The sequence below is a fragment of the Cnephaeus nilssonii genome (genome assembly GCF_951640355.1).
Source record: "Cnephaeus nilssonii genome assembly, chromosome: 11".
Classification (NCBI taxonomy): domain Eukaryota; kingdom Metazoa; phylum Chordata; class Mammalia; order Chiroptera; family Vespertilionidae; genus Cnephaeus; species Cnephaeus nilssonii.
The window spans coordinates 39,286,274-39,312,434 of NC_137082.1; the positions used below are offsets into that span (position 1 = coordinate 39,286,274).

The 26,161-nt window shown below is 39.4% G+C and overlaps 1 protein-coding gene across 5 annotated transcripts in view; it reads left to right on the forward strand.

The window, feature by feature from the left end:
* The window catches only part of RAB27B (RAB27B, member RAS oncogene family), a 56,651-nt gene extending 37,609 nt beyond the window's left edge, over window positions 1–19,042 (forward strand). For 4 of the 5 annotated variants that reach the window (XM_079784181.1, XM_079784179.1, XM_079784182.1 and 1 more), the window contains 5 exons: window positions 7,858–8,029; window positions 9,654–9,739; window positions 14,329–14,432; window positions 16,740–16,863; window positions 17,914–19,042. In XM_079784181.1, coding sequence (XP_079640307.1) covers window positions 7,877–8,029; window positions 9,654–9,739; window positions 14,329–14,432; window positions 16,740–16,863; window positions 17,914–18,103 — 657 coding nt within the window. In that variant the 5' untranslated portion in view covers window positions 7,858–7,876 and the 3' untranslated portion in view covers window positions 18,104–19,042. Of the gene's footprint in view, window positions 1–3,242; window positions 3,316–7,857; window positions 8,030–9,653; window positions 9,740–14,328; window positions 14,433–16,739; window positions 16,864–17,913 lie in introns of those variants that run through there. The other variant, XM_079784178.1, reaches the window with a different exon arrangement.
* The last annotated feature ends 7,119 nt before the right edge of the window (window positions 19,043–26,161 follow it).

A 26,161-nucleotide genomic window follows, 5' to 3' on the forward strand; every position in this document is an offset into this window, starting at 1 on the left:
GATCAGGGAGCAGCCCTATCCTGACCCTAATTACAAAGATTGTTGGCAAGCTGCAGGGATCTCAGTAAGGGTACTCCTTGAGCAAATTTGGGTTTTAGCAATGCCAAGTTCAGAATTCCAAGGCCTACTAGAACTTGACTCCACAGCACTATGTCCCTTGTGGGTATATAGAAACTGGAGTCAAAGTGGAGAAGAACTTATGAGGGGTAGAAGACATTTCAATGGGAAAAAAAAAAGAAAATAGTATTATTGAACTATGGGCCACAATATGAAAATTAAAATAAACTCTTGAGGTAATAAGACTGGTCCTTTCATTGGCTTTTTAAAACCTTCTACAAATAAGTACAAATACACAGAATGGGACACATCAAGTGGAAAAAATAAGTATCAAAACAGAGGGAATGTAAAATTTTATATAAAAGTAGATTGTACAACTTAATAATTCATAATATTTGAATTTATAGATGAAATGATTAATGTTCTACAAAATTATAAGTTTGCAAAATTGATTCTAGTGAAGACAGGATTAAATGGACCAATTATGCCCTAACCGGTTTGGCTCAGTGGATAGAGCATCGGCCTGCGGACTCAAGGGTCACAGGTTAGATTCTGGTCAAGGGCATGTACCTTAGTTGTGGGCACATCCCTAGTAGGGGGTGTGCAGGAGGCAGCTGATTGATGTTTCTCTCTCATCAATGTTTCTGACTCTCTCTCCCTCTCCCTTCCTCTCTGTAAAAAAGTCAATAAAATATATTTTAAAAAATGGACCAATTACCAAAGAAAAAATAGAGGTGTAATTTAAAAAACACCCCATACAAAAATCACCAGGACATAGAAATTCTTTCCAACACTTAAAGATATGTAAAATTAACAGTACTTACACTACTCCAGAGCATGGAAAAAGAAAACAAACTTTCATATTCTTCTAATGAAGTGAAAATAATATAAAGCTTAAAAACAAAGATCATTTCAACAAGATAAATCTTATTAAACTGATAAAAATTAAATAAAACACAAGAAACAAAACCCAGGAGCACATTAAAAGATAATATACCATGAACAAGTGAAATTTACTTTATACATGTGAAGATGTCACTATATAAGGAAATCCATTAATAAAATCAAGCTAAGGAGAGAAATCAGAAGAAGAAGAAAAATCAATAGAAGAAGAGAAATCAATAGAAGAAGAAAGGGTAATTGACAAATTCAATTGTCCTCATGTTAAAGGCCGCCAGCATCTTGCTTAGTGGGAAAACGCTGGAAAATTTACAACTAAAACCAGGAACAAGGATGCACATTATTTTATATGAATGAATTCCTCTATAACCTGAGGTGGGAAAACCTTCCTAACTGTGACTCAGAATTTGATTTCTCCTCCCCCAAACTACATCAACTTAATGTCCTTCATAAACACCATGAGCTTAGTAAAGAGGCGAATGAGAAAATGTATTTGCAAGCTCATGTCACAAAGTTTTAATATTTCTATCTGTTCAGTATCAATATATGATTTCTGACCTATCAAATATCCCAAAAGTCTAAAATTTGATCACCTTTGCTATGGGAAGGCACAATGTCCATAGAGCTAAGTTGAATAATTTTTAGAGATATGTACTGAATTATTTATGAAAAAAAATGTTCTGGTGCCTGGACTGCTTCAAAATAATATGGTATAGGGAGAATTTTGGGTACATGAAACAAGATTGGCCATTTATTAGTAATTTAGAAGCTGGGTGAGCAGTATATGGGGGCACACTACTATTCCCTCAAGTTTTGTATATTTTTGGAATTTCTTGCAATAAAATGTAAAAGAAAAAAAGAAAGAATGTTCATATAGTTTCAAAAGATACCACAAAATTAAGCCAAAGGAAAAACTGTTACTTTTGGAAAAAAAATTTTTTGAGAAATAAATGTATTTATTGGTTTAGAAGTGAGTTTTGTATGTGAAAATCATATATCAATGGAGATAAATCTATTTAAAACTGAATTATGTTAGAACTTTACCCTTTATTTCCAGGGTAAGCTTATATTCAATAAATTATTGGTTGATCTCTATTTTTTTTAGATCCCTTGGTCACAGAATGAAACAAAATGGACACTTTTATTTTTTAAAATTCATTTGATTGCTTCAGTACACACATTGACCATTGTCAACTTAAGTAAAAGTTGTTTGATTAACTTAATGTTGACTTGTCTTTGCAATTTGGCTTGAATCTTCCATATAGGCTCAGATCCATTAATCTTAAATAACCTTTAAGAAGAATCAAAATAAAAATTATCTTCAATAAACCTTCCTAATAGAACAAGATGCTATAGAATACACTAAAAATTTATTTTTAGAAAATGTACCCCTTCCCTCTAGAAAATGCCTTTTATTCTACTGAGGCGCAGCCTACAGGTCCCTAGAACTTCAGCCATCCATAATTTAGCTCCAACCTCCAGGACATGATGTGGTTTTGGGAAGTAGTGTTTGAAGGTCAGTATATGAGAAGTGCCCTCAGGCTATCATTCAGACAATTGAAGTGTTTGCTATGAAAACCCCAGACATCAAAATGCACCTACCGGAGCCCAACACAAACCATCCTACCTAATAAAAGGGAGGTATGCAAATAACCATCACTCAGCTACGCCCATGATTGGGCCGGTGGGAGGTTGGGGGAGGGACTTGGGGTGGCTGATTGGGTTGGCTGGAGGAGCGGGGGGCGGGGACTTACGAGTCCCCGCCCCCCATTCCTCTCCCCGGCCCCGAGGCTGGCGCTGCGGGAGGACCCATGGGGCTGGCAGAAGGCACCAGTGGTGGAACTCGAGGTGGCCGATTGCGTGGCTGCTGGCACCAGTTTTCCGCCAGCATCAGTTTTCCTCTGGCCACCCGCCGATCGGAGTGCTGGCAGGAGGCGCTCCGATCGGCGGGTGGCCAGAGGAAAACTGGTGCTGGAGGAACTCAGGGTGGCTGATCGCGCTGGCGGGAGGCACTCTGATTGGCGAGTGGCCAGAGGAAAACTGGTGCCGGCAGCCAGGTGAAGGAAGGTCTATTGCACGAAACTTCGTGCAACGGGCTTCTAGTTCAAAGATAAATGAGGACCTATTAAACTTCTATTTTATGCTTGTCAGATTTATTTTACTGAAACCATCTAAACTGAATACAAAATAATATTACTGATATTTTGTTTTTCTATTATTTTAAGCTTTCCAATGTGCCTTAAGAATGTTAAGCTGGTGTTTATTAATTTAATAAGTTCAAGTCACAAGGTCATAGCTTGCCATGGTGTTCTTCAGATTGTTACTTGGAGAACTAGCAAAGAGCATCAGTTTACATGGGTAAGTCGGTCTGGATAGCAGTCATCCGTACATATCGGTAGCATTTGTTAAGCTTCCCACTAGAGAAAGCAGAGTGTATCCTCAGAACCATGCCAAATAAGAGGTGCCTGTGAGTGTGTGTTAGATGGGCAAATGGATGCTTTCATGGAGGAGCCCAGGTCTCAGAGGACTGACCTATTCAACTGACAACTTTATAAACTCTGCCAGCACAAATCTCACTTTCATAAAGTATGGTCCCTCTATATGTCATTTCCCCCAGGTTATTTGGAAGGGATCCTCTAAATATATAAATATTGTATTTCAGAAGTATGTTTTTTATACTTGTGTGCAATTTATAATTGAAAAGTGAGCTTGGGAAGCCAGATCTGGAAAGTACCAAGTAACCATTTAATCTAAATATTCACTTCACAGATGAGTCCTGAACTTGGAGTGACACAGCACTTCTTATCTCTGAGATGAATTGATTAATCATGACATTTGCACAGCTCTGGGAGGCTTAAATATATCTGTACACTCAATACACAGGTATTAAGCTTCTACCATACACCAGTCGTTGTTCTGGTCTTTGTGGAACCAGCAGTGGACAGAGGATATTCCTGAACTAATGGAATTTATATTGAACAAGAATGAAGTATAGCAGGGAAAAGAAAAGGAGAGAAACTATGAGCAACCTCTAGATATTCTAACAATGAAAATCATGTTCCTATGAATGCCCAGAGATTTTCTTCCCACTTATGAAAATGTTTCTAGTTTCTACCTATCTAACCCAATTTTCACTTCAAATTCTAGTGACCAGTAGTTTTGGATTTCCTTCTATGGGAAACTGTCACCCTACAAGTCACATGACTTATCCATAAAGTGAAGGCTAGCCCACATGATTACTTAGATTTCCTTCTGTCTTTGTGAATCTTTATTAAACAGAGCCTCCTGTGTGTTTTGGATATTTTCCCTCCTCTGCCAGCCCTACACCTTTCCATGAAGGGTTCTAAGGATGACACTTCAGTTTCTATATCTAAAAGACCTCCTGGCTTGTGTGGTATAGCTTGTGACACAGTGATAATGGTGGAGAGTCAGACACACTTCCTGAAACACAGCAGTCTTCTGGCTTTTTCCTCCCTTGTGGATCCATAGAACCAAGAACTGGACAAGACTATCAGTCATTGGACAGGAATAAACAACACTGCTAAACTTGTCAGCTTTCTGATCCCTCCCAGATCATTTTTTTAGCCCAGTTCTTAGAAGAGGAAACCTTGCCAAGGCTTTTATTTTTCTTTGTGGTGTTGTACGTACTGTGCAAAGGATAGAATATCGAGATCATATGATTTTAGGACTCAGAAAACCACATGGTAATAAAAGAGGAACCAAACTAAATATAAAAGAATTATGCATAGTTAGATATAGGTATATGTAGAGATATAAAATGAGAAGTAAAATTTGTTTTTTGAAAGAAGCTTAGAGGCGAATTATCTCATGCCCAGCTTAATATGTCAGTTTCTTTAAGTAGTCTGTTGGAGACACTAAATATAGGTTTTCCACAGTGCCAAGTTTTGCATTCATTTCAGGTGGAGAATTTGTGGCAAGGGTTGTGCCCACAACCCTTTACTTATAGAAAAGAGCTAGAGTGGGCCACAGTGGAATTGATCCCTGTGAGCCAGGGTTATTCACTCTGGATTAAAGCCTAGCTGGGAGGCAACCCCAGCATTGCCCAGGCAGGTTTATGTATGAACAACAGAGAACAGATTGACTCAGATCAGGAATACACATAGTTGGCAAATAATGATAGTTTCATTCTACACGTGGGAGGTAATCATCCTGCAATGGACCTGTATCTCCTCCTCTTGTACTAAATCCCTCCCTATGCTATAAGGTTTTCTTCCTCTACAAAAGGTTCTCAGACCACTGAAGACCATGAGGACTAATGTTTTGTTAGAACTAAAAGCACAGCAACTATTTGACTCGTTTATCACTTAATCATGTTCCGTCTTGTAAAGTTATGTTGCATTTTCTTGCATCCTTATTTAAGTTTTAAGTGTATGCATGCCTTGTCAGGAACTAGATTTTGAATTACATTTTTTGAATTTTCATCTTTGAACCTGATACTGTATACTGAAGATATTTAACTAGATTTGCTCAAGACTTAGCCTTCCCTGACACTGTCACAAAAATATTGCAAAAAACACAGTTAACTTTAAACTAAGTTTTAAAGTATGCTGATATGTCTTCTTGGTTGCATTGTTTGCACTTTCCAGGGAGCCACAGTACCCTCCAACTTGAGCTTGTATTTAGGCAGCCAAGTGGCTTCCATTTCTTCCCCAAATTATCAATGTGTGTCCAAGAAAAAAAAAATAGGCTCTGGTCACTTATTTTTTAGTTTGAATAAATGTTAATCTCTTTATTTTCACATGAGAATTTTAGCAGTTTCATCCAATTCTTCTAGTGAAATGACAGACTTAGAAAGAGCTGTACATGAACAAGTTGAGTAGTGGTTGAGATAGACCTGAAATGAGGGGAAATCATGAGACTTTAGCAGCAATCTTCTCTGGCAACTCATTTTGCTCAAAGACTAGAAGCATCAACATATTCAACTACAAAGTCCTGGTAAGAGATTTAGAATCACCCAAACTCAGAGCTAGTTGCTGTCAAGTAGTCAACCCGTGCAGGCATTTTCTGAGAAGAATTCCATGTCAATAGTTGAGATATCTGTTTCCTCTTATTAAGGAAGGGTGGTTGTTGATGGCCTCCTCCTGAGCAATGGTTATACTTGGTATAGATATTAAAAAAGAAAAAGTAAACATTCATGGTCAGTAACCACCCTGAGAGTCTTAACTCAGTGAAGAAAGCATATAATTGGGAAGAAAAGCTTTAGTGCAAAATTATGCATTGGCAGCTCTTTTTAAAAATATATATATATATTTCATTGATTTTTCACAGAGAGGAAGGGAGAGGGATAGAGAGTTAGAAACATCGATGAGAGAGAAACATCAATCAGCTGTCTCCTGCACACTCCCCACTGGGTATATGCCTGCAACCAGGGTACATGCCCTTGACTGGAATCGAACCCGGGACCCCTGAGTCCGCAGGCCAATGCTCTAGTGAGCCAAACTGATCAGGGCAATTGGCAGCTTTTGAAGCACTGTCCTCAGGAACCACTCGTTAATTAAAAAAATCATAAACCCATAAGAAATTGAGTTGGATTTAGCAAGAGTATGGTCCAAATTTTAGAAAATTCTAATGTAAACAACACGCAAATCTTCCAAATGATGTAATGGTACTGATTCGCTAAGTCCCTAATTATCATCTTTATTTATCCCAAGACATAAAATCTTTTAGTTTTGACCACTAACTAAAGTGACAATGTAAAAAAAAATATTGTTTTATTTAAATTGCTGAACATGTGTATCATTTTCTCATGTAGAAATTTTTAGAATCATCTAACAATTTTAGATATATCCATCGAATAACCTGTTATTGAAATTAAAATTTTAATCACTTCAGAACTCGTGAAGAGTACAATGCTTTCTGGATCTATAGAGGTGGGGAGAGCATTCCTTCTCACAGAGTGAGGAAAGAAACCTTCCCATCCCAATGAAGTCTTTATAGGCCTTTCTCTATACGAGGATATGACAAAACGATGTCTATAACCCACCAATCATTTTGCCAAACTCATGATTGGAAACTTCACCAAGTGTTCAGTAGGTGGTGGTGTCCTTCACATGTGTGTGGAGGTAGTCTCGATGTTACCAGTGTGGGTGCACTTGGCATTGGCCCTGGGCTCATCTTCACTCATAATCACTGTAACAACAGAAAAAATGAGGCAGAAGTTAGGGCACTGGAAGAAATGGCAACTGACACTGTTCCTTTAGTCAGGAGAAATATTAAATATTAGCAGAATTACCACAATTATGCCTCTTACTATCTCTTCCCTTTTTTTAATGCCCGGAAAACATTGAGCAGACTTGCCAAATATAACAGATTTACCATTGGAGAACAGAGTCTTTAGTATTCCAAAACAGAAGATTTTTAAACATTGCTTTTAAAATGACTTCAAATTAGTGTTTTTAAAGCTTGTCATACCAGTTGTTAAAATTTTAAAATTAAAAAGGAATATTTTGTTCGCACGTGATAGAAAGCTCCTTCTGTATGATTAGATGCAAAATAGCCCTCTAGGCTTTTCTCTCCCACTACCCAAATATAATGTCAGTCTCTCTCTGGCATACCTGCATCATCCTGGGTGGGCTTTTCTGTTCCCTTTGTAACTCTCTCCTCTTCCCAGCGCCATATGCCTGACCCCAAAGGGCTTTAAAACAAAAAGTGATGACTCTTTAGTTCTACTATTGCTGTGGCAATGTCTATTGTAGATATCATGTAGCTTTTGTCCATATTAACTGACCTGATGTAAAAAGATTTGTACTGACTGGAATAATAGATGTGCCCTGACTCCTGAAGCTTCTCAGAACCAGTTAATTGAGAATGTGGCAGAATGAAGGCATTCAAAATGTCAAACTTTGAAACCTAACAAAATATTATTCCTCTTCTACACAGGCCCAACAAGACCATCACTATGACCGATGGGGACTATGATTATCTGATCAAACTCCTGGCCCTTGGAGATTCGGGGGTGGGGAAGACGACATTTCTTTATCGATACACAGACAATAAATTCAATCCCAAGTTCATCACAACAGTAGGAATAGACTTTCGGGAAAAACGTGTGGTGAGTTCTTTTCCATACTGTTAAACTTATTGCTAATCCTCCCAAATGAGATAAGAATTAAGAAGCTATGTTTATTGCATGTGAGACATTTGTCTTTTATCACATGCAATTTATGGCCTGTCACTTTAATTTATATTACTTTTTTACTTTCTCCACTATAAATAACATTTTGCACAGAAAGACGTTGAGTGACACTATCGCTTATCTCCAAAAGTATACAGAGCAACTAAAATAAATAATGTATGAATTTATATGGTGTGTTTTCCACAAATTCTTAAGGACTCTTTCAAAACTTGAATTATTCAGGATAGGAAAACATTAACTCTTAGTCTGAGTTAAGTTCCTCAAAAAGAACAAGTGTTCATTTTTCTACTCTTAAAGACGTCAAAAGAGTGATTGGCAAATAGCTGGAACATGAGTTTTGTAAGTTCTTGCTGCATTTTTATTTATGTGTAGACTCAGCCATCAATCACTAGCTGATTATGAACAGAATGTGAGACCAATCCATGCTATTTTCCGAGATAAGGGAGTTTAAGTGAGAATTGCCACCACTTCCTTCTCCTGTGCTAGACGCTAATGACAGGAATAAAGATATTGTGACATGTGAGACGTGTAGCATAGGCACATAAGCCTTGCCAGATTTACTGCCACCCAAGGTATTCTCGATTGCCAAGATGGCTGCAGCTCTCAGTTGATGTCACAGATCTATTCCTTCCTCAATAATTGAGGGGAAAAAAACAACACACCCAAAAACCCCACACAAAGGAAATGATGGTTGAGAAGGTAAATCATGGTTTCTTATAATGTCCTGTACCTTATCTGAAAGTCCATACACTGAGTGCAGTCAGCAAATTTGCTTCCAACCCCTACAGGGTTTTCCTGTGCCTTCTCCCCTCCTGAGTGCCCCCACTGAGCTAGGTATATGACCTTGTAGTTTTCCCTTTGAAACATTCCACTAAGCCGTACTTAAGGGAGCTGATGAAATATTAAAATTGTTATGCTTTGCTTAATAAGAATTCAAAAGACCATAATTTAAAGAATTTAAAAATAGCCTTGGAAGAAATGGCTAATAAAGGAAGAGTTAAAATATCCTGTGTGAACTTATTGAGAAATTCTGAGCAAATGCCATGGCTAAGTCATTCTGAAAGTCCAATGCACAGTAAAAGATATTCAGGTATTTGTAAATCATTTTACTGTTTTAAGAATGCCTTCACATTTGGTATTTCATTTAAGTTTGCAGTGACTGTAAAGTAGGGAGAGATTATGGGTCTCTATTTTCAGGTAAGAAAATAAGACTCAGAGAGGTTAAATGAAGAGTTGATTTTTGAACCTAGAACTTGGGTCCTAAATCTACTGCTTGCTGCCTCCATGAGGAAATGACAGAAGGTGTCTAATTTAAGTTTGCAGTATGCCTAAATTGTGTTGAAAATCATACTTGTACTTGACATTTAAAAGTGAGAGTACATGTGATACTTCTGGAAAAAAACCAGAGCAAATATTTATCCTGCACTATGAACTTTGATTATAGTAATTGAGAAAAAAAAAACATGTTGAGTGAACCCAGAGAATTTGAATGTTGACAAAATCCAAAGCAGTATAAACTGATGAAAACCATATCTTTCAGGTTTATAATACACAAGGGCCAAATGGATCATCAGGGAAAGCATTTAAGGTGCACCTTCAGCTTTGGGACACTGCAGGACAAGAGCGGTAACAGTAAATTACTTTGTTTCTAGCTACAAATAGCGCAGAAGAACTGATTTTATTTCTTATTTATTTATTTTTTAAGTTATAATTTACTTGTCAATATTATTTTGTATTGGTTTCAGTTATATAGGAAAAAACTTAACCACATTATATGCAGCTATTCCCCTAGTTTAAAAATAGGCATTTGTATTGAGAAATAAAAAGAAATTGTTTATAGTTAATTAACCATAACCAGCATTGTGAGTTTGGTTCAGATTTCAAAAATCTCTATGAAGTTTCTTATTATACGTTGTCATTGTACTTCATAATAGGAAAAAAAACATTTTCTCCAGAATTTAATTGAATTAAGGGGGGACATTTACACTGTTGTAAGGGCTACTCCAAGAGGGACATGAAGGAAAGGGTGTTTAGAGCTTTCTCATCTCTTTCCATTCTCTGCAGAGCCTCTCTGATCTGTGCCATCTGACTAGCTTTATTCTCTAAGACCCTGCCAGGTGTCCTCAAACTACGGCCCGCAGGCCACATGCGGGTATTTTTGCCATTTTGTTTTTTTACTTCAAAATAAGATATGTGCAGTGTGCATAGGAATTTGTTCATAGTTTGTTTTTTTTTTAACTATAGTCCGGCCCTCCAACGGTCTGAGGGACAGTGAACTGGCCCCCTGTTTAAAAAGTTGGAGGACCCCTGCCTCGGACACAGCATTGCCCTCCAGCCAGATTGCCTTTCCACCTTCCCTGATCCTCTCCTTTCACCAGGTCCCCGCTCATATCCACCTCCCCTGGGGCCTTTCTAAACCCCCAGCTGAAAGCAGCTGCCTCTTCCTTTTAGAGTCCTGCAACACCTAGTCTACCACCCCTTAAGTTCATTAAGTATTTACTTCCTGATGAAGCCAATCTTTTTATTTTTTTATTTTTGGTCTCTATTTGCTGTTCTTTGATTCACTTGTAGCCTTGTCACCCAAACAGAATTGTCAGACTTATAAGGGCAGAGACTATGCTTGGTTGTTCAGTGTCATCTCTGGTACAATGTCCAAGATAAGAGCTACTCAGGAGTAAGAGTATTGCTTGCTTATTTGATGGCAGTACATTTCTTTGAGTTACAAGATTTCAAAGGTGCTGAAGACCCCAAGCTAGTGAAGCTCTTCAATATTAGAGTAAATAAAAATTGGCATTAGATTGTCAGGATAAGCTCTTTAGAAGGCACATACCTCCACATTCGGCATCGCGTTTCTTAGACTGTTTATGCTTGTAAACACTGCAGTGTTTGAAATGCATCCAAGTGTTCTCGCCTTCAGTGAGTGTAAACGCCAGGAGAGGTGCTGGGCCCTCTCCGTTAGCTTTTTTGACTGTGAATTCCATTCACACACATCCTTCAACACTGCTGCTGCTGCTGGAGTCATTCCTCACAAGACTCTGTTCGTATGTCAGTTTGGTTGTCACAAAGATGTATGTTTTGTAGACCAATCTGATTCCTATTTGAAGAAGTAATATAGAAAATGTGGTTCCCATATGTCTTCACACATGATTTGTCAGCCTAGCATGATGGCAGGCTTCTCTCATCTATCCCTTTAAGACAGCTGCTCCATGAGGGAAATGGGGAAGACTGGGGACAGTCTTGGTAACAATGGGGTTATTTATCCCTCGGGAATTTTGCATTCTGTAAATATAAGGTGTAGCTAAGCAACAAGATAGAAAGGCCTCACACCTCAACCCTGTTCCAGGACACCTGGCAGCATAACCCATATAAAATAATGGTTATTGATAAAAGTGATATTATGGGAAGGAGGAAAAAAATAACACCCCTTATGTAAGCCCAAAGAATACAGGGCACAGCCTTCATTCCCAGTGAGGGAGAACCAGTGATAATGTGACCCTGGCTTCTGTGTTGTTTTTTTAATGGGTTCCTAGCTTTTTCCACCCTGCAGACAGAATGAAGTTGGTGGGTAAAGCAGAAAATCAATTACCTTCCCTCTGGAATAAGTCCTGGAAAAAATGGAGGATAACAAGCGTACTGGGGGAAAATGGTCCAGGGGATAAGCCTTGTCCAGACTAAGAATATCCTATCCACATTGCTATGGATGCAAAAGTATTTGTCCCAATCAAATCCATACAATAAGCATGTTTTTAAGTGACTTTGTCATGTGAACAGTGAGAGGGGAATAAGGCAGTGTCTTATCCTCAAATAAAACACACACACACACACACACACACACACACACACACACACACACACTCATGGAGAGAAAAGAGAGCAGGCTGTTAGGGTTGAGTTAACCACACTATTGTGGTTGAGTAGCAGACAATTTTATGAGTACAGCTAGTTCCCAAAGAGAGGGATCCATTCAATAAAAGTACTATAATCTCTGTGAGCTTCCAGTGACTAGTAGAAACAAAGCTACAAGAAAAAATTGCATACAATTTTTGGTATTTCATAATCATCATGATTATGTCTCACCAAAAATATCCTAATTTGGAAATTAATAGTTGTTGAAATATCTCTTCTCCATGCTTCAATATTAAAAGTCTTGTTCTTTATTGAAGTCATTTAAATATTTACTAATTTTATATTTTGCTAGTCTCTTGATTCCCCCCCCCTCCCTTAATTTGACATACATTTAATGAGTAAACACTGTGTTCAGGGCCATGAGACATAATGCACAGCAAGTTCGAAACACAGCTCCTTTGCTCATGGAGCTTACCGTCTAGGGTAGAATTTGAACAAATAACAAACTATTGTGATATAGCCTTAAGGCAGTGATAGGACAACAAAGGGTGGTTGGCAGGTGTACCAGAAGGAGCCCATAATCCTGATGTGGTTGTTGAGAAGACTGCTTGGGGAGGTGATATTTTCTCTGATATCTATATTTATATCTATATCTACATCTACATCTATATCTATATACTCATACACAATGTATGAGTGAGTCTTTTTCAGGCTAAAGGGGAAGGAGATGAAGGAAGCATTAAGGAGAGGTTACCCACAGAAAGAACAGCGTGTGTGAAAGTCCGGGGGAGAGAGTGAACTTTCTAAGAACTAAAAGAAGATCAGCATGCCTGCGGGTAGTCCAGAGATGAATCTGGCTAGTGAGCCTTGACAGCTTATTGAACAGTTCAGTCATTATCTTAAAAGTAATGCATCATCATGAATGTGTTTTTATCAGATGATTTATATAATCAGAGGAAAAAACCAGGGAAGAGACAGGTCCCCCCAAAAAAAAACTGGAGACAGGAAGTCTATTGAGAAGGCTGTTGAAGTTATCCAGGTGAAAGATTATGGGTTCAAAATTAGAATAGTGGCAAGGTGGATGGACATAAAGATGAAGGACAGGAGCTTTTTGTTGATTGAATACAGGAGGTGAAGGGGAAAGAGGGTAGAGCAACCAGAAGGATGGTGAAACCAAGAAGGAAATCAGGAAGAAAGGGCAGTTTGGTTTTAGACAAGGGAAGGTGGAGGTATGCTAGGTTCCTCTAAGTGGAAATATCCAGCAAGTAATTGGCCATACAGTATGAAGGCAGGCAAATTCTAGTTCTATAAATTTTGGGTTCAACACATTGGTGATAATTGAGCCAGGAGGTGGATGAGATAACCCAATGAATGTGTGTAGAGTAAGACAAGGTCAAGAATAGAACCTTGAGGAAACCAAAGAATCTACAAGTAAGCTAAAATAGGGGACCAAAATTGAGGACATTAAGATAGGAAGTGATACTCTTCTTAATTTCAAAGTTATGTGCCTTTCTAAAAATGTATTGCCAAATGCATCTCTGTGTCAGCCTTCGCTGGTCCGTATATGTGGTCTCTGGTTTCACCTATTCCCAACATTAAAGTGGGCTTCAGCACATGGTCCACTTCACTGAGGATGTTGAGGTAGAGGGGGTCAGATCAGAGGAGAGACAGTCTTTACACTGCCCAGGACAGAGTGTATTCTTCAAAATCCTCCAATAGAGACGAGTGCTCCCTTTTCTCCCTAACAACTGAGTCTGGCCTTTCCTCGGTTCCCATAATCATTTTCCTCATCCTCCTTTCTTCACTGTCTTCCCTCTTCCTCATGAGACATAGATGCCACTCTTTAACTCCACAGAGTGCTCACAAAAGAGTTTTCTCACCAACGTTGCTTTTCCCTACAAAAGAACTCTGGATCCAGATGCTAACAAGCTGTGGTTTTCTACATGTAATCATAAGCACTCATTTTCAAGCCAAAGTTTCTGGGCACAGACAAGAATGACTGAAAAGTATAAGTTAAAGGCCCAATATTCTAAAGTGTTCTCAGTTTTTATTTGTGGATCACAGGAGGCCCATGAGCCAACGAGTCCAAGGGGCTGTGTAAGCATGTGTGTGATTAAATGTTACAAAATTCCTTGTGCGTGAGTGCTATGGAACATAAAGCCAGGATGTGGTCTTAAAAAGAACCTACCAGCAGACACCATCCTCTGCCCCTTCAGCAGTCTTTCAGGGTCATCTCCCATTCCATAGGATAACCCATAAGGGATGCCATAGAGATTTCATATTTGAGAGGGAAACAGTGTTGTTTGTATTGTCAGCACTATATGTACATGGACTAACTTTCAGAACTACCCACTGTGCTTTCTCGGCAGATTCCGGAGCCTCACGACCGCATTTTTCAGAGATGCCATGGGTTTCTTATTAATGTTTGACCTCACCAGTCAACAGAGCTTCTTAAATGTCAGAAACTGGATGAGTAAGTGGGACCACGTAACCTGTGTTGGTCACTTTGGGGCCCAAGAGCTCTATTTGCTTGTTTGCCTCACAAGATGAAAGAATAACCTTGGGAAGTCATGAGTTTAGTGTTTCCGGTGTCACCTTCAAAGTGGGGGCCTTTATGTGCATCCCGCAAGGTGGCCTGGAATTGTATTTTACTTTGACACTCTTAGAGGAAGCCAATGTGGCTTCAGATCCGTCATATTTAAGGTTTTCATTTTTGCAATTGTAAGGCCATTCATTCTACTTGTCCAGCCATTTAAAGGATTTCCTAGAACAAAGGTGGGGAGCATCCAGCCCACGGGCCAGGCCGTAAAAGGCCCTCAAAATCATTTGGTCTGGGCCTGCCATGGCATTAGGGGTGAGTTAATGAAATGTTTGAACAAATATAGCAGGCTAATTTTAAAGTTGATAATTTTGTATGGCCCATGAATGATGTGATAAATATCCAAATGGCCCTCGACAGAAAAAAGGTTCCCTGTCTTAGAAATATGCGAGCTTCCACATCTATTACATCTAACATAGAAAGGACATAGAGAAAAACAGCTGTTTTTCCTGAGAGGTACACTGGCACCCAAAATGTCTTCCCATGCACTTGGGTTAAGTAAAGGGTTAATTAACTACAGGGTGGTCAGGAGAGAAGCTGCTGCAGAGGACCAGCCACGTGAAGATGAGGGATCATGTGCCAGTCAAGCAGCTCACGTTGAAATTGTACTTTTTTTTTCTTAAAAAAATGGTCGATATGAGGAAGCCTCGTATAGAAAAACTACACAATTTTGATATACTATGAAGTTAAAAGTCACCTAATCAGTCATTAAAGCCAGATTAATATATGTCAGCACAGAAGAATAGTATACTATTTTTATTTTTACTTGATGTGGCACTAAAGATAATATTTTATTTGCTATATCTAATATATATGTCATTATTATATATTATTTGTAATGAATAATGTATATAACTGCTTTAAATGTGAGTTCAATAACAGTTGTTACCTTGGGGAAAAATATTGCTTCTCGAAATGAGTAATTATCCTAGGATCTGTCTCTATTTCCTTTTATTGTTATACTAGAGAGCCTGGTGCATGAATTTGTGCACGAGTAGGGTCCCTCTTCCTGGCCTGTGGGATCGGCCTAAACCAGCTCTCTGAGATTCCCTGAGGGGTCCTAGATTATGAGAAGGTGCAGGCACGGGAAGTTGGCCAGTAGGGGAGGGACTTGGGGAGGGCTCCAGGGCATGTTCGACCTGTGTCGCTCAGTCCCAATGGCCAGACCCCAGCAGCAAGTTAACCTATTAGTTGGAGCGTCTTCCCCCTCGTGGTCAGTGCACATCATAGCGACTGGTCGACTGCTCCCTGGTGGTCAGTGCATATCATAGTGAGTGGTTGAGTGGCCTTAGCATATAATTAGCATATTATGCTTTGATTGGTTGAATGGATGCCTGGACACTTAGTATATTAGGCTTTTATTATATAGGATTTCCTTATTCAAACTTTGGTGTTATTAGATTCTGAGGAGATAAGGAGATAAGATTATTCAACACATACTTTCAGAGAATGATTTCTTCATTCTTTATCAAGGTAGATGAGCCTCTTCCTTGTTTTAAATTTTTTTCAGAAGGATACTATTGGGATTTAAGATAATTCATTGCTATGTTTAAAAAACTTTCATTTCCAACACCCAAATAGTCGATGTTATAGGCTAAGCCTTTGTCTTTTTCCTTGGCAAAATTGCATGCAGCAGGCCTTGTGATAACATTAGAGCAATCCCTCTAACCTCCAAACCATAGGTTGACACATTTCTCATCATTTCTTTTCTTCTCTCTCCCTTCCCCGCCCCCCCTCTCATTTCCTGGAAAAACAAAGACAAAAATCAAGTTTCCTATCTTAAAATTGCTTTTACATGACTTTGTGGAGGTTCAAAAATGTTCCACTCCCTTAGATCATCACCTAAGCTCTTAAAGGAAAGAACAAACTTGTGTACTTTAAAATCATCTTCTGTTTTCTCCACTTACGTTTGAGGAACAAGTGGTAAGAAACAATATGTCCCTCTTGGAGGGCACTTCCTCAGATGGAGAAGAGCACTGATAGGTGTTCATACAGGTGCTTCATGTAAATTATGATTGATCTTCACCACATGCAGCTTGTGAGGCAGTGTGTCCATTTTACTTGGCTAATAGAATATAAAAAGCTGGAGATAAACAATTAGATTAGGAATCTCATATGAGCAGTCATTTGACATTGCTTGTTTGTAACTAGCTTGCTGGTTCCATCTGCTTTCTTTCTAAGGCCAACTGCAAGCAAATGCTTATTGTGAAAATCCAGATATAGTATTAATTGGCAACAAGGCAGACTTACCAGACCAAAGGGAAGTCAATGAACGGCAAGCCCGGGACCTGGCTGACAAATACAGGTAAGTCAGTCACCTGGCAATGTCATCCAGCCTTGCACACTGCTGCTAAGTAATGGGGCAGGGACACAAGGTTGATACTAGGAATTACAAAGATCTTCCAGAGGAATGCATGTGACATTTTAAAGCAATTACTCATTAATAATAGCAACTAACATTTACTGAATACTTATCAGGTACTAGCAACTGTTCCTAGATTTTATTTTCTTTAACCCCTCATGACCATATGTAGAAGGCCTAGAGTTATCCCATTTTATATATGAAAATTAGGCATAGAGAGATTAATAACTGAGGGGAGGCCAAGCCCCTAGCTGGTAAGCAGGAGAGCTGAATTGAACCCAGGCAGTCTGAGATCAGAACTCACGTTCTTCAACACGATCCTCTACGAGTGCCTCTCGATTGATAGCTACAAACCTCTAAAGGTGATACCTGATGTGGATATAATATTGCAGCCTTTATTCTCAATGAACTTAAAGGCAAATGAAAAATTTTAAAGCACCCCATGCAGTTATAAATTGATTTCCAAATCAGACTTTGCCATTATATTTTTTAATTTAAAGCAGTTTCATCACACCTGCCATTCTTTTTGGATTGTCCTTGAGAACATTAAAATGGTACATGTATTCTTGAAACTTTTGATTCCGAGTAAGTGTAGACTGAAGTCACATGAATATCCTACTCAGTGGCAGTTTAATTTCTAAATCAGATTTCTAGATAATTGATTAGAAGGGAAGTAACATTGATCACTAGTTTACCATGTTTTACCCTCTTAAACTTTAAAAAATAGTTACAGTGCCTTGACTTCAAGTTCCTGAGTACCCGCTGTATCCGCTTTCTTGCCCATAGTACTGGTTATATTCACACTAATGAGCAGCTCACCAGTTGACACTCACTGAGTAAGAACAGGGATGCTTTCCAACTCAGCCAGCAAAACCCTGAATATTGTGCAATCTCTGTCAGCCATATTTTCATATGTGTGACTCATTTGTACATCTTGTTGCCTCGTTTCTGATTTCTTCCTCTTGAAAATATTTCTCATCTCTTCCATGCTAGCATACCATATTTTGAAACAAGTGCGGCAACTGGCCAAGATGTGGAGAAAGCTGTGGAAACTCTTCTGGACTTAATAATGAAGCGAATGGAACAGTGTGTAGAGAAGACACAAGTCCCCGACTCTGTCAATGGTGGAAACTCTGGGAAGCTCGATGGGGAGAAACCAGCAGAGAAGAAATGCACCTGCTAGACCTCACACAGGAACTCATCATCCAGATCCCACCCAAATATCACTTCCCCAAACAGCGACTGACCACACAATTGCTGGGTAGACCATGCATAACGGCACATCTTTCTTTTTCTTCCAGAAAATGTATTTTAAGAAACCAGAATAGTCAGCAGTATTCAAAAGAATCGACCCGTTGTTTCTGAGGCCCCTTCAAACGAGATCAAAGATTTCTAATGTGATCTCACCATCATGGACGCCCCATTTGTTGTTGTTGTTGTTTTTTTGTTTTGTTTTTAATAAAGAAGACAAATGTGTAGGGGAGTACACAAGATGAAATAACAGGGAGTTGTAAATGAGAACAAAAATTACCCTGTCGCAGTGGAGGAAGAAATAAGCTAGCAAAGGGAGAACATAGAAAGTTGATTTTTTTTTTTAAAGAGTGGGTTTACTTCCCATGTAGAATCTGATTATTACTTTTGGGTTTGCATTAGGGAAACATAGTTAAAAATGGATACACAATAAAGAATTCTAAATGGACCATTAACAATGACATTATTCTGTACACCCAATACGCTGTATTAGAATGACTTAATTAGTGGTGAGGTTATGAGAGGATGAATGTCAGACTTCTGCTAAAATGTAGGAGAGTGTGTAATAATGCCATTTTTATATTATTAATAAATGGCAGATAGACAAGAACAAGATTGTGGATGACAATGTACAAGAGAAATGCCCTGGGAGAAAAATGAAAGGATGGAAACATGGCATTTGGACAAATGAAATTAAATGTATCTGTTACAGATGTCTGGAAGAGTCACTTAGCCAACTTTCACTCAAGCCAATGAGAAGTTGACATTATCAGCTGGGATTAAGAGATGATCCAGAGGTTTCCATTTCAAACAAAATTTTAGAAATAGGTTCAGTATTCGGCTTCACATTTCTTTTCTTTCTTTTTTTTTTTTTTTTTTTAGCAAATGGTGATAAATAGTCACAAGCACAAATTAAAGATTGCTGCTTATTAAAAAAAAACAACCTCTTTTTAAAAATGCAGTCAACAAAAACCATTTCACCTTAATTTCTTTTAGATAAATATGCTGGTGATGTGAAACAGAAAGTGACTATTAAATTGTGGGCTTCTTTTCAATTTACAAAATCCCAGAAACTCTAAATCAAATTTTTTTTCTCTAACCTATACTCTGGCTTTGAATCAATTGAAAAAATACAGGTGTGTCACTTTGTAGACCAACAACTTCAGAATAATCATGGATCCATGTTATGGTCACTCTGAATTTTCATGTCACTAATCACATAAGAATTGGTGATAACTCATGCCATGTTATAATGTATTTAGCACTTGTTTTTATTTTGCCTAAGGCAAAATGCCTATAGTTGACTTTTATTTGGAGATTGGGAATAATATCTCACCAAAAATTGGTTAATCACTTTTTTCCCCCCACAATAAGCTGCCTTTTCTTTCTAAAGATGATCTCCAAAGTATTTTTCATTGGCCTATTCTTATCATTATTCTTATCATTATCAATTCCTATTAAACCATTATTTAACCATTTCAGTGAATTTTTATCAATAACAAAGGCATTACACTTTAAGTTTTCTTTTTTTACTTTCTTCAGAATGGTTCCTCTTACTATAAAATTTTGCCAATGAAACTTCATTTTCCCAACTCGGTGCATACTTATTTTGTTAAATTACAGACACTGGAAACCCTAAACCCAGCTCTCCCCACCCCTTAACCTCTGCCTACCAACATCTATCTGGTATAAAATCCGTTTTAGGAACTCAGATCCGAGGGAATGTCTACTTACAGTGTTCTTAGTGTGGACTAGACACAGAGAGGTGCCATGGATCAAAGCAATCGGGAAGCTTGGATGGGCTAGCGCCTGGTGGAGTTCTTGGTGTTTTCTGCCCCGTTCCTCTGACTTCTGCAGCACAAAGCCAGTGTCTGAGACAGAGTGTGCTTGGGTACTCCCTCCAATGGTGTTTTTCTCTGTGATGCTCTTCGTGACCTCAGTACCTGTGCCCTGAGGATAGAAAGCTATTGGCTAACATGAAAGATGCTTCTTTTGGAAGAAAGTGAGCAGAAACAATGTAGCTATTGTTTTAGCAAAATGTGGTGAACTTTCGAGGTCATTATGTCAATGTCTTATTTGGATCCAAATTGTGATATCCCCTGCATTTCCATAATAGGGAATATTGAGCCTTTATGAAAACCCTGAAGGTATTCTATTTTGGATATGTCTTTTGTTTCTTTTGATTTTCCAGTTACATGATTGACTTACTTATGCCAAGTTTCTGTCATTGTCAGTTATTTAACAAGCATTTATTCAGGGTCTATTTTAAGATTGTCATTTGATAGTTGCAGCGTGAAGCAGAGGGTGATGATGCCCATAATTATAGAACTACGCCTGTAAAAATAACAATTATTGGGTAATAATCTCAAGTACGACAAAACTTAAGACAAGAAAATTACTTTGTAGTGGTATTCTGCTTATAAAAACTTGACCTAAGAAATATTTTCTCTGTCAGGTTTGACCCCAAATTCTATGTCAACATCAATAGAAATTCCTTCTCTTATTATTTCCCAGTTAATTAGTCTGTATTATTTATTTTACAACCTCAAATTGATTGGGGGCCCTGAAGTATATAGGCCACTTTAAAGGATTGCATAGCCCCTTTAACCCACAACAATATATATGTTTAGCCAAAATGAGCCCTGTAACTAATTATCTCCCAAATGCTCTAGTAAAAGCCAAATTGTATCTTGGAAAAAATCTTTAAAGTGTACATGAAATTCCTTTCTGGCATAGAAACCACTTCTGGAGTGTTTGCTCTGTTTCAGTGTTTACATTGCTCTAACACAGTGCCTCGGATACTTCTGTGACCACATTTGTCTCCAACCTATAGCTCACTTCCTACAATGTCATTATAGGAAGGGCTCACAGAGACATTCACACAGTTTAAGGTCTTTGATGTCTTTGGCAAAGGGTTCAAGGACGTCATTGGGATCAGAGACCATTACCACTGTCTCCTGGTCTCCTAGCTCACTTCTCACAGAGTGAGCATTACCTGAGACTCTTAACTGAATAGGTACAAGGTTACCTTTCTGTGTAAAAAGAGAAAACTCTTTAGAAAAATGTATCAAAAATAGTTGAGAGAATGTTTGTCTTCGTATGACCAGAGTGGCAGGTCAGGAATCGGCAGAGAAAATATTAAGTGCTGGGAGTAGAGCTTGCAGGTCTCTACAGAAGCGTTTTAAAATTCTTTCCAAGTCATACTCTAGCCAGTTTGCTACCATTCCCTTAGTATCAGCCATCACACTGCACACAATTCAAACCAGCATTTTCTAAAGTAAACCTTTTACCTGTTGTTTTTAACCAGGTGGGTCATTCTTTGCATCAGGGGGTGTCTTTCTTATGCTTCTAGTGCCAGTTACCCTCTGCCAATCAGGTTGGATGAACTGGGCAAGAGTTTTAACCAGCCCTTGTAAGAGACAGAAGCTTGACTCTAGAGAAGGACATGACTATATTAAAAAGTAATAATAGCCAAATATTTTTAAACTGTAAATTGAGTCAACGAATTTGATGAAACATATATTTTCACCAATAGAGTGAGCACAGCAGATAGAGAAATATGTAAATACTAGAGGCCCTGTGCACAAAATTTGTGCATGGGTGTGTGTGTGTGTGTTCCTCAGCCCAGCTTGCACCCTCTCCAATCTGGGACATCCCTCTCACAATCCAGGACTGCTGGCTCCCACCCGCTTGCCTGCCTGCCTGCCTGCCTGATTGCCCTTCACTGCTTCTGCCTGCCAGCCTGATCACCCCCAAACCACTCCCCTACCAGCCTCATCAACACCTAACTGCTCCCCCTGTCAGCCCCATTGCCCATAACTGCCCTCCCCTGCTGGCCTGGTCGCCCCTAACTGTCCTCTCCTGCAGGCCTGGTGGCACCCAACTGCCCTCCCCTGCTGGCTCGGTCACTTCTAACTGCCCTCCCTTGCCAGCCTGGTCACCCCTAACTACCCTCCCCTGCTGGCCTGGTCACCCCCAATGGCCCTCCCCTGCAGGCCTGATCGCCCCTAATTGTCCTCCCCTGCGGGCCTGGTCCCCCCCAACTGCCCTCCCCTGCTGGCCTGATCGCCCACAACGGCCCTCCCCTGCCAGCCATCTTGTGGTGGCCATCTTTGACCACATGGGGGCGACCTTCTTGTGTGTTGGAATGATGGTCAATTCGCATTTACCTCTTTATTATTTAGGATGTGTGATAGAAAGAGTGTACAACAAGGTACAGTGTGTAACCTGGAGACTTGTGTCTATGAAACAAGATTGTTTACTGCCCATATCTCTGTTCACCTGAATAAAAAGCGGGTGCGGGGGGGGGGGGGCGTGGGAGGAGGCACGTATGCTTTCCTCATTGTGTATCTATCACACACCCATTTGAGGGAAAATCCTCATCCATAAAGAATTTTGGAGTTTAAAACTCAAACTTTAAAGAAATAATATTAAAATTTCTGTTTCCTAAAATACTGAATAACTCTTTAAAAGGAGTTTCTGAGAGCTGATGTTAACCAAAGTGAATTTAAAAGTTTACTTTCGTCCTCTACTACCTAGCTTTAAAGCATTAAGAGACGTCTAGAATGTTTAAGTATTTTAGGGAAAGCTTTATCATTTTTTAAGGATTCCAAGATGCTGTCTATATTTGAAAAAGTTGTCTAAAAGTTCACCAAAAGCTATGTTTTTTTTTTTCTTGATTTTGTGAGCAAGATGATATAAATGCATTTCTGGGGAGAGTGCTGAGCTCTTAAAAGGGACAGTAGATATAGAATATTATCTGAGATGAGTGTTGTCTCAATGCCTTATAAATCCATTAAAATACTTGTCTCACAAAGTAGAACTGATAAAAATTATTGCGAGATATATAGGGAATGTTATAAACTTATTTTCTTAGAATGCTTGGGTGGAGACCCACCCATGATGACATTGTTGAACGAGCACTATAGAGAGAGAGAAGAGTTACTAGTAAAAGTTGTCTAAGTAGAGCCCTTAGATCTGGCAGAACATGGAGAAGTTCATACTTAAAAGGTTGATTTTTAGGTAGGAAAAAAAGAGTAACAGAAAGAGTTTTTGTAAGTAGATACGTGGGAAATATTTATTCATCCTTTTTATCTAACAAGTAGAGGAGTCTATCCTTAGAACTAAGCTAATAAAAATATTTAAGCTAAAAAAATATTTCATTATTCTCATTAAACTTTTGGAAACTTAGGAACATTTCATTTATCTGAACCTCATAAACCGGAGTAGCATCACATATATGATGATAGGAAATCTCCCCCCACCTATGGTGGGGGGGTCGGGGAGGGGCAGAGGGAGATTTCCTATCGTCATATATAGAGAGGAGAGAAAACAGTGACAAACTAGTGGGATTCTTTTAAAGGGTGTCATCTTTTAAAGAAAAAAACAAAAACGAATCATCTTTGGATTGAGTCATTTAAATGTTTTCAGGTTCTTTTCTTTCCCACGGATCGTGGAAGTCATGACTAATATCCCTCAGCTGACTTAGTCTTTAAGGATCTTTAGGAAATTGTGTAGGAGCTGGTATATCTGTCCTTAACCTAATGGGTCTCTTACTTAACCAGTGGCTGTTGTCTTTATATCTGTTGGCACATCAAAATAGTGTCCCTATGATGTGGAATAACATATGCTTATCCTTAATCTTTTATTCTCCAGGTGATTTTTTTTCAAATGCTCATGGAGAGGAAGCCTTGTCCAGAAAGAACAAGTTGGGGACACATGTATGTCATTAAGTATCTTAGTGGTTTCTCCTCATGTGGGACTTATAAACCCTGAGTGTCTCACAGGGTTCATTTCAGGCTCAATGGCGAACATATATAAGAAGTTGATTTGTAAGATTCATTCCATTTCATAAACAGACTCTATTATCACAAACTAAGAACTAATAAAAATCATAATCTAAAACCGGAGACACAACTAATTTTAGTAGATATATTGGAAATTACCAATGAGTAGTCAACTTGAGGTCATTGTATTTGATTGAAAATGTTTAATATATCTCAAGTTACTGAAAAAAAAAAGAATTCTATTTCATTTTGTATGTTACTTGTATTTCTTTACAGAGTCCAATTATATTCCAGATAGTATATTACAACTTAGTCAACAACCTCTTGTACAAATAGGGCTTTTGTTTCCATAGCCTTGTGAAAGATACTGACTCTCTCTGAAATTATTTAAGAAAAGTAAGTTTCTCTGCTTAATGTGTCAAAAGTAGACAATGTTCTGACATAACACTGATGTGCTTCATGTATCCCAATGGTCTACCGTTAAGTGATATCGTCCTCATTATTAGGCTAAGCACGTTTGGTTGTTTTTGTCTGTCATCTACATACATCTCTGTTTTGACTAGTGCTATGAATGTAACTTAAAACTTTAAGTATAGAGTTTTTCTTCTGTATGCTCCTGAGTAGACTGTGGTGCCTGACAGACCCCATTAGGTCATTATTTTGTTGTACCAAAGTTCTAGTGACTTCAGAAATCATTGCATCCAATGATTTTGTGGTGTCTGGGCTTGAATACTATGGCTGAGAACTGTATTCAGTGATTATTACTGCACACTTTCCAAATAAAAATGAATTTTTATCAATTATTTTGTGTAGTTAAAGCAGCCTTTTTTCTATGCTGAAGGTCAACATGCCATGGGTCGGGGAACATTAAATGAGTATTAACTGAAACTTACATCACATTAAATGGTATCCACCTGAAAATAATACAATGTTATGTCAATTACACATCCATTAAAAAGGAAAAGTATCCATTAGGATGCAGTCAGTGATTTTATCTATCTCTCTAAACTTTCTCATTTATTATTTATTTAAAGACTGGGTTTTGCAAGGGAAATCTATACTAATAAAAGAGTAATATGCTAATTAGACTGGGAGACATTCCAGACGTCCTTCCTGACAAAGCTGGGGGCTTGGCTGGCCTGCAAACTGCCCCCAAATGGCCCTCAACCCCTCACCCAGGCCAGCCATGCCCCCCAGCGGGGACCCTTACCCCGATGGGGGCGTGGCAGCCTGCAAACGGCCATCAGCCCCTTGCCCAGGCCAGCACAAACCCCAACCCTGATGGGGGCGTGGCCAGCCTGAAAATGGCCCTCAGCCCTCACCCAGGCCAGCCACGCACCCCCAGCAGGGGCCCCCACCCCGAAGGGTGTGTGGCCAGCCTGAAAATGGCCCTCAGCCCCTCACCCAGGCTGGCCACATCCCACAGCGGGGACCCCCACCCAATGAGGGCATGGCCAGCCTGCAAACCGCCCAGCCCCTCACCCAGGCCAGCCCCACTCCCAAGAGGACCCCCACCCTGATCTGGGACCCCCTTCAGGGCAAACCAGCTGGCCCCCACCTGTGCACCAGGCCTCTATCTATATTAATATCTATACTAATAAAAGGGTAATATGCTAATTAGACCAGGAGACCTTCTGGACATCCTTCCAGACAAAGCCATGGTGGCGGGGCCAGGGCAGAGGCGGTTAGGGGCGATCAGGTCAGGAGGGGAGGGCACTTGGGGGTGATCAGGCCGGCAGTGGGGGGGCAGTTGGGAGCGATCAGGATGGCAGGGGGGGGCAGTTGGGGGCGAGAAGGCCAGCAGGTAGAGTGGTTAGGAGCCAGCGGTCCAGGATTGTGAGATGGATGTCCCTGTGGGATCGGGCCTAAACTGGCAGTCGGACATCCCCCGAGGGGTTCCAGATTGGAGAGGGTGCAGGCCGGGCTGAGGGACACCCCTCCCCCACTGTGCACGAATTTCATGCACTGGGCCACTAGTTTTCTAATAGCTTTAAATGATGCATTTATAAAATTAGCACTTACCATGTTGAAGTATTCTATAGTACACAACACTTCCATAAGTTATAACCTACTTCTTCCCCATAACAGAATGCTAAGGCAGGCAGTGATGTCTCCCTTAATCACAGACTGGTGAAAGGACCATTGTTCAAGAAAAATTCTAGACCACAACCATGCATTTTCCTTAAATGTTCATTTACAAAGGC